The following is a 15,397-nucleotide window of genomic DNA, read 5'->3' as shown; positions in this document are numbered from 1 at the left end:
AACTTTGGCATCCTTGGATAAAACAACAGTTCCTGTCAAACTTCAATGACTCTGTCCTGTTGCCATGGTAACAGATTAAATGACTTACAGAGACACCCATTCTAAGGCTTCAAAGAGAACTAAAAAGAATAATAAACTGACGAGCGGGACAACCTTGTGGACCATACCTCTACCTTTCAACCCTTTTTCTTCTTTCTCTTTCCTTTTCTCCACCTTATGATTAAAGCTCATTATCAGAATTTATTTGACCTATATACACTCTACTTGTAAACAATATGTATAGTAGGTATAAATCATTTAAATACCTACAAAAGTAACTAAGGAAATGATATATATCTTTAATTTAGGTTTACGTGAACCCAATGTTTAATATTTGAAATTTCATGATATTTACCTATATAAACCCTACTGTAAAACAATGAGCTTTATTTATAGATCCTTGTAAACTTACTTTATGTATCTTTATAACATTGTATACTCAATAAACTTCTTTTGACAAGGAAAATCATACATACATATTGTGACAGAACCAATAAAATAACAGCTGAACATATTGACCCCAAGTGTTAATGCTCCACCCAAACAGCAGAAAGTCATAACTCAACAAATGGAGAAAGAGATTGGTCCGTCAGAGCCACGCATGAGCATCAGGCCAGGAGATCAACGACAACCAGTGATCCACAAAGGGCAAAATGGACACCCAAAATGAGTGCCACTAGCCTGTGTATTTGACTGTTATATGTCTAAATGGGTATAAAGATTAATTCACCAATTAGTTCCGATATATTGTCTTGAATTATTGGTGAGAGATTATGTTCATATTGTGAACGAACACAAACCAAAAAGTCAAAGGACCAGAGGATCGTCATACCTACATTCACAGAAGCTTTAGACAGACAAATGGTATTCATCCTCCAGAGACAGATCATGTCGGTATCAAATAGAGTCTATGTCTAAATATAAGCATCCAAGACATCACCGGCCATACATTAGTACAGGAGTCTGCAGGCTGTAGTAGCCATGTAATCTAAAAGCAGCAGCAGAAGAGATCTATTTGCTACAAAAATTCTAAAAAGTATAAGGCATAGTCCTAGCCACCGCTAAACTAGCGGTGCAATGACCACAGACAGAAGTATATGGAGCTATAGCATTCCAGCCGCATGGGGGACTCACCTTGTGTTTAAGATGGAGCTGTGTGGCTCTTTCCGTCTGCCAGGTGGAAGAGAGACTGATGGAAAAAAACAGGCACTATATATGCGTGTGACACAATAAAGGATGATTGCAGACACCTGGATCGGAACATCAGATCCCATGGTGTCTGCGGTAACACAACATCGACCCCCAGCGTGCATAACCAGGAAGTAAGCACATTGTGGTCAGCGCCTGGTTCTGACGTCAACATGTGGTGCCGTACAGGGCGCAACGTCGTAATGACGCAGCAACGTCATGTGGTGCATCGTCGGTAACTGAATAGACTCAATGCTGGTGTATAGGGAGGCTCCATGGCAACTAACAAAAACACAAAAAACGTATCACTGGGAGTATAGATAACCTCACAGGAGAACAAAGTTTAAAGCCTGCAAATGTTGGACAAGAATGGAATCAGAATGAGGCCGATCACATCCAGCACATCCATGTGGCTGGATGTGATTGGCCTCATTCTGATTCCATTTTTTTCCCCAGAAATGTGCACTGTGTTCCCTGTGCCTCCTGGGATAAGTACTGTATGCACATATCCCAGGAGGCATAGCTCTTTATTGAGAAAGGATGAGGGGGACGGGCCTAGCAACTCATCATCGGGAGAGCTGCCGGTTGAACCCAGAAGAGCCGGCAGCTACCCCATGACGTCACACTAGAATAATGGTCTCCCAACTGCGGCCCGGGGGGCCAGATGGGGCCCTTTGCTTGCTTTTATCTGGCCCTGGGGCACTATTTCATCCACTGACACTAACAATGGTGCACCAACGATGGGGCACAATCCCTCACAATGACACCAATGATGGGGCATTATTTTTTCCAACTGATGTTGGGACATTTTCTACTCCCAATAGCCACAGTCCTGGTCCACTAAAGTCTGAAGGACAGTAAACTGACCCTTTGTTTAGAAAGTTTGGAGACCTCTGCACTAGAAGATAGCAGCACAGGACCGAGCAGGGAAAGAGGATAAGAGGATCTCAGCAGGACAATGCTGGATCCTCTGGGTGGGTGAGTATCTTAACTGTGCAGGACCCACAACCAGGTAAGCAGGGATTGAGTGAAGACCCACTTTAAGCAATGGATGTGTATGGATTTCTTTTGGAGAATAAGGATATTGTTAAGTATCACTTTAAGCATGTTTGTATGAATCTGTAACTGGATTGAATCGAGATCTTTTTTAGATGCCTACAATCACATTGTTGACCTGGTAGACCCAGATGTCTCAATCTCTTATTGGAGAGCAATGAAGCCAAGGCCAATTAGAAATTTTTCACTCCCGTGTGGCTTTTGCCAGACTTTTATAAGAGTTGTACTATTTACACAGAGGTTTAGCCGCTGTAATATTGGGGGTTATTTAGCTTCAGTGTAGAGCTTACCAGTGAGCTGAGTCTACGCCAGATATGCAGTTTAAGGGCTTTTTTGGCCCATGTTTATTGAAGTAAAAGAAAAAACAATCCATCCAGGATTCCCACTCAGGGGTTTCAACTTCTAAGCAATAATGAAATAACAAATGGAAAATACTGAGCCACGTGGCTCTCTGGTCAGCACTGCTGTTCAGGCGTTGACCTTGGTCCTCTTGATTCTGTAACTGTGTCCCTGTTTGGTACCCACTCTGTGCCTCTGGTGACACTCTCTTACAACTTCCTGGCTGCTATAGCCCACCGGCTTGGGCCCTCCGTCTGCTCTGTCAGACTGTCCTGTACAGGCATACTTCTCCCTTGCATGCCTGGACTCCTCGGGAGGGTGGAGCACAGAACCCTGGTCGTGGCTTTGCTATAAGCCCAGGACCCACCTGCACAATCAACAAGCCAGACGCCTGGCTGTTCCAAAAACCCGGTCCCAGGATTGGAGATTCCATCCCACCCAGATCGCTATGAAATCTCTAGGCTCCATGTCCCCAACTAGATTTTATCAACCACAGAGGAAACAATTTCCCCCAAATTAAATAGTCCTCCTGGAGCCTCTCAACCTGCCTATTTGAGAATCCTGGGCAACAATCACTAGGACAGGGGTCCGTACTGTCACACCTCGTATACAGGTCATTGGCAATGCATGCTGCTTCTCAAAACATATATATTTTCTCATTTAATTTGTTACAAACATTTTATCAAAAGGAATGTACTGTATTTTATAAAATATTTAATCACCAAAGACAGAAAACGTATGTAAAATGTAAATTATATTAATTTGTAATATTATTACAAAACATTTTCCCTAGAGGCTGCCACCAGGATCCAGAAAGTGTTTGACGATTCCTTCCTGAAAAAGATCTTGAAAGCCTGGAACGCTGAAACTCAGGACTCTAAAAAGAAGAGGGAGTACTTTGAGGTATGTGTAAGCCAAGCCCTTGTAATGTTGACAGCGTCTGAAATTAATTTAGAGACGTGAAATAGTGGATTTGTAATTCTTATCTGAGATCTAAAAATACACCACATGTTTTTACTGTTACTTGAAAATGTAAACATGGCTAAAACTTTTCCATCAACAAAGCTTTCTTTGGTAAGGCCAGAGTGGCCTTTTTATTGCTGTACAATATCAATAAATGTAGCACAACTAATGTCATAGTAATTGTAAGCCAAAAAAATAACGAGAATGAGTTCTATAGTTGGGGATTTTTTTTGGAATATAACTTTTAAAGAGCTTTTCCATGTCCTGCAGAATCTGTTGGAAATTTCTTCTTATGCTGCCGTATCATCCTACCTTCCCAATAGTTTTTTATTTTTTTTATTTAGCCTGGAATGTGTGAAATTGTGGTTTGGACAACTAGGGCTGAATGATGGTGACAGTCTATTATGATATGGAAAGTGCTATGAAGTATATGAATACCATATGAATGTACAGTATAATGATAAATTGGTTTGTAAACTGGACATTGGATCCTACAATATTAAAGTGGAACTAAAGGTTGCAGTCGGGAAGGGACAGCGTAGCACATATGGTGGCAGTGAGTATAGATAGTGAACCACAGAGAGAATTATAACATTCTCAATAAGACCTTGCCAACATCCCAGACATTTGTTAAGTAAAGACCCTAAAGAAAGGGTATAAGTACCCCCCCGTACAAAGGGACTTTATGAGCGAACAGAAAGAAAATCATATATCATAAAATATCATTTATTTAGAAAAGTTTCTTTTTTAATAAAAAAACATGTGTAATGACAAACATATCAGCAGTTTGTACAATACATTTATATGAAAAGACAAAACATTGTGCTCATGATGAACTGTTACAAATTCCAGTGAACATAATTTTCCTCCTTTAGCATGACATGTTTCAGGAAATTTATCGCTTCCTCAGAGGCATTGTAGGAGAGAATACAAATACATTCGACACTGAATTGTAAAAGATTTTCGTAAGGATACTTTAACATCAAAATTTAATGAGAAAGCAAGTTTGCGCTGCTTGTCCATCGAAAAGGCGATGAACCCTATCTGGGCTCGGAACAGCACTCACAAAGGTCCCCACGAAATATCCCCCCCTGATTCAGCCACAGAAAGACCCTGATGGGTGGTCAAAAATCCTAAAATGGGTATATGTGCACGAGTGGCTGAAATGTTGTTAGTCCTGAGAGGCAAAGTCTGCCTGAGAGGCAGTGCCCTAAGGCAGTGTTTCTCAACTCCAGTCCTCAAGGCGCCCCAACAGGTCATGTTTTCAGGATTTCCATTATTTTGCACAGGTGATTTGATCAGCTTCACTGCCTTAGTCATTACTACAGCCGTTTCATCTAAGGGAAATCCTGAAAACCTGACCTGTTGGGGCGCCTTGAGGACTGGAGTTGAGAAACACTGCCCTAAGGTGAGGTAATTTGAGATCAGAGTCTATAATTTATTGTACCCTCACCCAACTTAATCTAAACCAAGTCTCCAAAACATGTTCTGCTAGGATGCAGTGGAGGAAGCCTAGAAAAATCAGAGATGATTCCTTACTTTCATATTTTTATCCGCTAAAATTACCAAAGCCATAAATTGGAAGTCAGCTATTATACCATTTGATCAGTTTAAGCACAAGCTTTCCTGGCTCATGGTAAATGAATGGTTATCTGCAATCTTAAATGACAAAATAAGGGGGTTCTTGAAAATCTGGGGTCCGTGGATCAGATACCTGACAGATACTTGGAGATACTTGGAGAACGGAGTCCTTCCCTTTCCTTCCTTTTCCTTCCATTTCACTTAATCATTCTTGGCCTCTCTTTTTCGTTTCCCTTTCCTTTCTCTCATCTACGGTAGTTCTTTTATTCCAGTGTTGAACAACCCCAGTATGTACACCTTTATAACAGTGGAAGAAAGTGTTTCCTTTTACCCTCAGAGGAGAGGGCTTGCACTTTCGAGCATATCCTGAACTCAACTAAATCAACCAGGTCTCATGGAGACATAAAGTGATGATTAAACGCCTCTGGATAGGCAACAATCCCTAGACTACAGGAGCTTGAGAATATAATAGAAGTGTGTCAACATGGGTTTAGGTTGTGTGATAAGGGTAGTCTTAAAGCGGGGTTCCACCCAAATTTTGAACAATATCTGTATGTATTCTCTTCCTTGCCTAGATGCTGACATGCCGTTTAAAAAAATTTAAAACGCCGTAATTACCTTTTATTTTTCTATTCTTCTTTGCACTTCCTGGTTCTCCTCCCGTGGGAGTAGGCGTGTTTCTAGCCTCTCCCAGACGCCTGGAAGCTAGTCTCAGGCTTCCCAGGATGCCACTGAGCATGTGCGGGAATGAGCGGTGAATGCTGGGAGCACAGCATTCACCACATCCAGGGAATAAATGCTTGTGGGCTTCAAATGCCCACAATGAAGATGGAAACCGCCTGCAGTGAATAATATAAGTTATTCTTTCCGACGAAATCTGACACAGGCGGATATATTACACACAATATGTATGTAATGCTGAGAAGAAAAGTTTGTGAATGAGCTCAAAAAAAAAAAACGATAGATAGGTGGACCCCCGCTTTAATTTATGACGAAACCTGTTGTAAATATTGAGTTTATGGGCATACGCCACCTTATTTTTTTCTTCTTTGTTTGTTCACTGTGCTATTTAATATGTTAATCAAACTGTGGATATTCCAGAATGTTTGCATTAATGCTGGAATCCATTTATTCCTTGCGAAAAATTCCAATAAAAACATTGAAACTGGAAAGTGGAACTAAACCCTCCCATCCTTTACAGCCAAGGAAGCTGCCGTTTTAGCCTCTGATCTGCAGCTGCCATGGTGCTGCAGATGTGATCAGTTATAATACCAGCCATTTCAGGGAAGCCTATCACGCCTCCAACTAATCTTTGGCAAAGCAGGTAGGGGCTCTGTAATGATAAAAAACAGCAACATCAATTATAGTTAGCACCTATGTAGCTTTATGTTTTAAAGCAGAACTAAACCCATAAATATAACTGTTTCCCAAAACAGTTAGGCTTCATTCACACAGCCGTTACGGCCATGTGAATGAAGCCTCACATTCAAAGCGCTGTGCAAACTGTTGGTGTTATAAAAATCTTGTATAATAATAATAATAATAATGCATGCCATGAATGTTAACTGTTATAGCTGCCTTTTCTCTGAACCAAACTGTCAAGCCATCAAATGGCTGGTGTCATAACTGATCACATGTGCAGCATTACAGCAAACACAGATCAAACAGAGGCTAAGATGGCAGCTTCTTTGGTTGTAAAGGATCGAAGGGTTTAGTCCAAGCTGACCCAAACACGCTATTTCTTTCACTAATTTATGCGACTGTGTGCGCTGTGTAAACTGTATGTAGCATATGCTACATATTGTATACAGTGCTGTGTTCAGGCATTGGTACGGGTACTTTTTATTCTGTTCCCGGTAAAAAAATCAAGAGCACTGTCTAGCCATTCCCAGGAATCTTTGTTTTTTTATGAATTAATATAAGGACTCATCTGATTGGCTGAGAAATAGAGGTGGGCAGTTGACATCACAAACTCCACCTCGGCAAATCTGAGAAAGCCTTGTATTTATTCATAAAAATACAAGCTTCATGTGTATGGCTGAGCAGCAGTTAGCTCTACTCGATTTTGTTCCAGGAATGAGACGGAAAGTCCCTGTACCTCTGCTGAAACACAGTACTTTATACTGTATGTAGCTATTGCTACATACAGTTTCCACAGCGCTGACTGCCACTGCACACATTTGTAAAGGAAATAGTTTATTTGGGGCAGCTTAGTCCAAACAATCCCTTTAAAGTCATAGTATTCCTTGAGTTAGGATTCAGTGCCGGTTTACACCAGAATCGCACAAGAACACGCTCCGCCTTTCTGTGGAATTAATTTGAATGGGCTGAAATGGCAGTGGATCACATCAAGAGATGCACCACTTTTAAAAACACAATGAAACAGGATTACATGGTACTGCGGTACAATGCGATCCGGTGCAGAGAAAGCGCAATCTGCGTTTGAGGTGTCGTTAGAAATCTATTGACACCTGCAGTAGATCGCACACCCAGCGTGCTTGAAATGTGGCGCAGGAGGACATGGTGTTCCGGTGTAAAAGGGTACTTAAAGGAGAAAATATAAAAAATGAATGCTTACCAAATATAAAATACCTAAATTTAAAAGCCTCCCAAACGCAAGCCATGTTCCTTCACTGTTGGCTTGCTGGAGACTGGTCAGTGGAGTCTGTTTCCACTCCATGCGAACACCATAGAACAGAGACTGCACCCCAGTGATGTCACTTCCTTCAGGAAATTGTATTCAAATGATGAATGCTGCAAATCCGTACCTAGAGACTGTTCAACTAATGTGTTTCAAACATCAGTTTTTTGTTTTTTTAAACAGCGTGAGTTTATTTAGGAAAAAGAGGGTTCAATACAATAATTCAGTTGACAAACAGGAACCAGTAGTCACAAGAATTGAATAATCAGTACAGTGCATGAGGTGAATACATCCAAAATGGTAAAGCAGAAGTTAAAGTCAGCAAAAGTGAATCAAATGAGCACATAAATGCATAAACGTGGATAACAATCCTCATACATCAAGCCACAGAAATTCCCATTTCCCTGATATCTCCAACCTAGAAACAACAAGAGTAAAAAAGGCGAGAAAGGAAAGAGGGAAGGGAAAGGGGAAGAGGAAAGGGCGAGGGAGAAGGGACTCAAACCAGGTAAGGAGGAGCAGCCTCAAAATCGCCATAAACGTTAGGCAGCATCTAAATCACTTCCCCAGGAATCTATCCTAGTGATCCATATCTTGTCAAATTTTCTTAGGACAGTTACAGCTTGTATATGTGAGTTTGCACAGAGGCAGCACAACATTCATGGCAGGACGCCACAGTAGGAGGCAAAGATGACTTCCATTTAAGAAGGATTTCCCTTCGAGCATAAAAAGAGGCAAAAAGAAAAAAACGATTTAACATAACGACTGTGCTCTGCACCATCAAGCACCCTAAAAATAGAAACACCCTGTCAGGTACTCACCAAGGCCGAGTTGCTGAGAGAGGCTCCCCTTGCAGCTGGGCGCACGATACCCTCTGGGAGTGGCACAGCGGGTATTGGGCATGAAGAAGCACGGGTCACCAGCAGGTAGTAGAGTAGCTGGGAGGTTCTTCAGGTAGAGAAGAGATCCGTGCAGGGTGGCTGACACCTCACCGGGGCCGACTGAGCAGGAATCTGGAGATGAAGGCTGAAGCCGGATGCATAGGGTCAACCACAAGGCAGAAGTCTAGGAACAGGCCAGGGGTCAAACACGGGTAGTCAAGCAGGCAGATAATCCAACACTAGGGTGAGGCAGAGACAAAGTCCAAGAGTAGGCCAGGGGTCAAACACGGGTAGTCAAGCAGGCAGATGATCCACACTAGGATGAGGCAGAGGCAAGTCCAGGAGCAGGCCGAGGGTCAAACACGGGTAGATCAGGCAGGTAGAGAAGTCCAGAAGGTAGCCGAGGGTCAAGCACAAGAGAGGTTCAAGCAAGGTCAAGGTCGATCCGGGTCACAACGGGTAGGCACAGATACACAGGTTCAGGAACAGATCACAGGAGCTGAAAAGACAAACCAGCAACAAACACAGGACATAGCTGTCTTTATATAGGCCCGCCAGGGGAACGTCTCGTTATGCGCGCACGCGTTCGTACTGATGCGCTGCGTCGTGCACCCACGTGAGCTGATCCGTTCGGGACACGCGCTCGTACCCGCTGATTGTGTAACGGTACGCGCTGATGTGCAATTCTACCGCGCAGGCGCATGGGGAAATGTCTATACTGACAGGCTCTGATTCTGACATTCCCCTGACACACCCTAGTATCCAAAGATAGTTGCAAATCATAGGTATCATTAATAGCATTCAGAATAGATTGCCAGTGTGCCTTAATCTTGGGGCAGGTCCACACAATATGATAGAAGGTACCTTCAGTCTGCTGACGTCTAGTGCACAGAGGACTAACTGTGGTATATATGCCAGCCAGCCGGGCAGGGGTCTAATAAGCGCTGTGAAGGAATTGAACCTGCATAAATCTGTCTCTGGCCGAAACCATGCTGATGACATAATGGGCTACACAGGTATCCCAGTCTTCCTCAGTCAAATCAAGTATGTTAGCCTGCCATTTTGAAAATAATTTAGTCAACGGAGAGACAAAGATAGAATTATGACAAAGGCTACCCAAAGACCTGGAAGTCAAGACGCTCCAAGGGATCAGATTCAAGGATGCATTAGGGAATTGCATAGTAACCGCATGTCTGAGTTGCAGATAGCGGAACAGCATTTGATTAGGGAGATGAAATTCGGCCTTCAGATCTGCAAAGCTGCACAGTCTGTCGTTTGATATGATATGTTTAAGCCCCACTATTCCTCGAGAAGCCCACAGTTGGGGATCAGGTAGCATTGCCAGGTGTGGTAGGGTGGGTTTAGCCCAGAGGGGGACATAAGGAGAAACCATGTGTGGTCTGTAATACTGTGCCCTTGCTTGATGCCATACCATGATGGTAGTTCTCATCTGACAAGTGAGAGTAAGGTTCGCTCGTAAGCCACGGCAGACTATGTTGCTAAGGGTAGCATAACAGCCAACTATAGCCACCTCCAGTGTAACCGCAGGGTTATCCCTTGACTGCAGGAACCATCACCGAGCTGTAACTGATACTGCAGACCAATTGTAGAGATGAAAGTCTGGAAGGGAAAGGCCCCCTTGGGAGAGACATCAATTAAGGAGAGGAGTGCTCTGGCGCACTATAAGGTAGGGCTAACCCAAAAAGTCAGTAAGGCTGAAATACACTTGGGTTAAGTTTCTGTATCCAAAGGCAGAGAAGGGCTTGGCTCAGTGGCTGTTGCTCCTGAATGAGCTAGAAGAAAACTATGCAGGGCAAGGGCGAGAGAAAGAATCACCTTCTAAGTGTAGCAGTAAGTTTACTTACTGTTACGCTTAAAAGAGCTGCTCTCTCTCTCTCTCCTTTCCTCTTGGGTGGGAGAAAGAGTCAGTGTCGATATTGCCAATCAGGCGGCCTTGCCAGCCCAAATGAATGACCTAACAATGCCATCTAGTTTACGGAAAAATTATTCAGGTATACACACAGGAGTGTTTCTAAAACAATATAACAAAGTAGGCAGATAGATCATTTTCGAAAGGTTAATTAACCATCAGGGTAAGTTCATGTTCTTTATGGCTAAGCCCTGATTGGTGAAATGCATTGGAGGGGCAGTCTTAAGGTGGGGAATTGCATTATTTGAACACAATTATCCGAAGGAAGTGCCATCATTGGGGTGCAGCCTCTATTTTACAATGGCAGGAAATGTTTAATGTTAAGTTATTTTTTTATGGCACTGATGGTGTGCACAGCTGTGTGACCACAAAACTCCATGGTCATTAGGGTTGAACAATTAAAAGAAGGGCGATTGACTGAAGTTAAGTTTTGCTGAGGAGTCATGTTTGAAGTTAAGCCAGCCCCTTCATCCCTCCAATAAGTAGTGGCTATAACTTATACTGGAAAAGGTCATGCTGTATGAAGTCTCCATGTGTACACAACACTACTTGTTTGTGTTGTTTGTCCATGTTAGTTATGATAATGAAGTGTGATCGGACGAAAAGCTGAAATTTGGAACATCGTACATGAGCAAAGCTATCTTAGCTCATAGTGTGTTTGATGCTGTTCAGTGTTGCAGGGCCACCTCTGCCTGGACACGAGTTAGGACTTCTACTTCTGCATATGTTTTTGTTTTTTTTTTTGTATAAATAGATGATTTAACAGTAGTAAGACCTTTTGCCTTTCTAACAGCACTTCTCAGCCCTATTGAGTCAGTGATGCTATAGTTTATTTTTAAGCACAGCATTTTATCATTTGTTTTTTTATTCATCACAACATTATTTCTGGATTAGGAGATCAAGCTTAATACAAATATTTATAGGTTCCGTAAATAAAAAGCGGAAAAGAAAAATGATTTAGCAGACACAAAACCAGCTGTATGTGCTGTTTTTAGATGATCACTTTAGATGTAATGTCCTCAGCTATCATTTTCTTCTATTCCAGTATGTAATGTTGTGACACATTACCAGCTAGCACACATTGCAGTGTTTAAGTACCACTGTGTACCAGTGGAGGTTATTGGATCAGAAATTTCAAGTGAGCAGTTCAAAGGTCTGTTGTAATTTCAACCAGGTGCCGTTGCATAATTTTTTCAGTGTTAGAACTCCCTATTCTTCTGGGGATATGAGGCAAACAGTGTGGGCCTGTTGGACAAAGAACAAGTCAATGATCTTTGAAATGCTGCCTTATAATCTGGGCTCTGCTGCAGTATAAATTTCAATTTTTCCAATTCAACATCTTGGTTTAATATAACATTTACTGAAAAGTCATTAGTTATAAAAATCGTTTTGGCATTGTTACTACTACATGCTCTAATTGTTCATTTTGCATCTATAGTGCGTCCTTAACCATTTAAATGTGAGCCCCATTAATGCAGATCTTCACTGCATTTGAGCACCACAAACCAAAAACGCAATTTCATTCATCTTTTTTTCAAAGCAAACTGCCCCATCAATACCTCTATGCTTTATGTTGTTGAGAAATCTCTTTGAAAAACACCCCCCTGGCATTTTGCTGTGGCCACCTTGAGTAAGGGCAATGATTCATGTAGCATTTGCTTCCTGGAATCCATCTGTCCTTAGTTCAAGCATGCATGCAGGAGACATTTAAAACAAGTAAATACAATATACTCTCCTATCTATTTACTAATGCTATCAGCATGAGGATTAAAAATAATCAATGTTGATTGGGAAAGTGAAGTTCCACTTTAATATTGCATATGAGTGTTTTGTTGAAGATACTGCTTCTATTCTTTTCCTTTGCGTGTTTGTTTAGGGCATACAGTGGGTGGTTCCAGGGCAGAAATAATGTTAATGGATCCAAGAAGGTTTATTGAGATTTTCAAAATGTTTTTCATGTATGCAGTAACAACAATAACATGCAGCTAAGGCATATTGCCCTATATATCTGCAAATGCAACTTCAGTAGCAGACATAAGGTACAAAAAATTACATTGGTTTAGTTTTTCCCACACGAGTGGAAATTCAGATATCTGTTGCTGCAGGGATATAGGGTAAAGTGTATGAACTGCTTGGAGGTGTGATCTATGAGATAACAGACCGCACAGTGGGTTTACGGATCGGCAGTGGTGGTTACTTCCAGTTGACAGCCGGGGAGGATAGCACCCAATGGATAATTGCTGAGTTCTTTTTTTTTTTGTAATTCCTTTATTTTCCAAAGAAAGTTACATACAAAAGCCAAAGAAAGCAATATTTACAATATCACAGTCAAATACAGAGAAGGTCTCAAAGGCCGAGTCATGGAACAACAGGCCCAGCACAGAATAAGTGGTCCTGAATATGATTACGGTTGTGATGATGATAGTGCTCAGTGTGTCATGCTGGGAGGCCCAACACGCATTTATATTAAGGACCAAGACATATATACTTTAATGCATGAAACAGTAAAATAAATTATAATAAAGTGAAAAAACTTAGATTGGAACTTTTTTATTAACTTAGCGGGAAATAATACTTCCCTAAGGCCTGCCTAGCCCAGAGATGGGACAATATAAAAAGTGGGATGTAGCGGGAGGAAAGGGAGGGATGCAGAGAGGGCCTCTCACAGGGAGTAGAGTTGAATCCAGGAGGTTAGCTTGGTTGTGCCACCTCCTGAAGATAGGTGTCAGTGTACACAAAATGGTTCCAGGGTCGCCAGGTCTCTCGGAAGGTCTCCTCCCGGTTATGCAAAGTAGCGGTGAGATCCTTCATGTCTCTCAATTCGTTCACTTTAGATAACCACAGAGATTTTGATGGGGGTTTTTCCGATCTCCAGTAAAGGGGGATGCATGCCCTGGCCGTATTCAGCAGCTGGATTGTGAGGGAGGCCTTATACTTCTTGATCGGTCTTTCTGAACGGTGAAGTCGTGTAACGGCTTACCTTGGTTGGAGTCCATAGTGCAGCGATGTATGCTCACCCTTACAAATACACACAGCCCACGGTAACCAGGTTAAAGGCTACGGGGTCTAGACAGGAAGTTTACCAAAGGATTATCGAGGTGAAGCCGTAGTCAGGGGTTCAAGAAGTCAGCGTTAACAATGAACAGAGCCAGGGTCAGAACCCAGGGTCAGTCTTGGAACACTGAAACTTGAAAATAAGAACACAGGAAAACAGGAACCTTTGGCAATACAAGAGACAATGAACTGACAGCCCTCAGGGTGAGGCACTGTTTTATACCCAGCTGATTTGATAAACTGCCTCAGCTGAACCAGGAGTGACAGGTGCAAAGCAAGATCCAGAGTATAGCCCTCAGTGCTGCATGCAGGACAAGGCATAGCTGGAAACCAGGCTGAATAATGAGCTGAGGTGTGGCTCAGAGGCAATACAGCAGGAGCAGTACACAGAAAGTCATGGGTTCAATACCTCCTTGAGCCACTTGGGGAGTGGCCACGCCTGGTCATTTGCATGGTAGGAACCGTGACAAGCAGACAGGCCACAGAGTTCCCTTCCAGGTCAACATTTGTCAGGTGCTTTACTGTGCAGATCACCTCATGCCAAAAGGGCCCAAGTTTAGGACAGTCCCAGAAAATATGCAGCATCGTTCCCTCAGCACTTCCGCAGCACCAGCATATACTGAGGACATCCTGGCCACCAGAAGAGTGCTACCCAATGTAGGGTGATCAGTTAAGTACTAAGTATAATGCTTGATCGTGTATGCACAGATACTCCCCTCCCTGCGCTGTCCCCCTGGACAAGTCCGGATAAGACTGAGCCTTTGGAGTCAGGCTGCATATGCTCAGTTTGGTGTGTATTGCTAGAGAGTTTTTTCTTTTTCTTGGGAGAGGGCCAATTGGCACTGTACAGACATGTCCAGACAGAGGGTCAGGAGCCCCGCAGCTCAGTGCAATATGAAAACTCCTCCTAGAAGCTTTACCAGGAACTGATAGAAATCACAAGACTCCTATACACTGCTGATGAGAAAGGATATTTAGCTATTTATACTTACTAAAATAATTGCATTTCCATGTTCTGTGTACTGTGGGAGACCAGATATAGTGAATGCAGGGTCCTGGATTTAGTAACACTTTAAGCCAGGACTATGCAGATTATCGTGATATAGACGGGGATGGCCTAGTCAATTTCTGGATTTAATCCATGATTTGGGGATAACACAATAGTCCGATAGAAGGAATGTCATATTTCTCTCTGAACTATTAAAAGGTTTTAAGGTCGTCTGTGGTTTGAAAGTTGAAGAAGCAAGATATACCCAAGTGGGATCAAAGGGTGAATGAATCCAGGGATACAAAATTTGCGGGGTTGTGTAAATATGATGGCAAAGGCAGGTTGGGGGAGATTGTACCTCTGGAATATTTGATGGAGTCATATAGTCTAAAGCAGGGGTGTCCAATCTACAGCCCAAGATGGCAATGAATGTAGCCCAACACAAAATCATATCCTTAACTAAAAATGTTGATTTTTGGGGGGGAATTTTTTGTAAAAATGTGTTTACACTTAGTGAACACATGCAGGCAAAGAAAAATTTGACAGTGTCTCTTTACTGGACTTTTATAAGTTTTATCTTCCCAAAGAAAAATATCCCACTCTTCACAATTATACCTTATTCATGTCATCAGTTTTCGGCAGCACCTTCATTTGTGAGCAACTATTTTTGAGGATTAAGCACACAAAGGGCAAAATTAGAACCAAAATATCTATTGAGCACCTTGAGAATTCATAGA

General features: G+C 42.3%; 1 protein-coding gene across 1 annotated transcript in view; it reads left to right on the top strand.

The window, feature by feature from the left end:
* FBXL13 (F-box and leucine rich repeat protein 13) overlaps positions 1–15,397 on the top strand; it is a 276,722-nt gene that overhangs the window by 49,822 nt on the left and 211,503 nt on the right. The window contains exon 6 of the mRNA XM_073619601.1: positions 3,416–3,525. Coding sequence (XP_073475702.1) covers positions 3,416–3,525 — 110 coding nt within the window. The remainder of the gene's footprint in view (positions 1–3,415; positions 3,526–15,397) is intronic.

Source organism: Aquarana catesbeiana, linkage group LG03 (assembly GCF_042186555.1).
Source record: "Aquarana catesbeiana isolate 2022-GZ linkage group LG03, ASM4218655v1, whole genome shotgun sequence".
NCBI classification, from domain to species: domain Eukaryota; kingdom Metazoa; phylum Chordata; class Amphibia; order Anura; family Ranidae; genus Aquarana; species Aquarana catesbeiana.
Note: the sequence above shows the minus strand (reverse complement) of the source record. Positions and strands in the feature narration are given on the sequence as shown.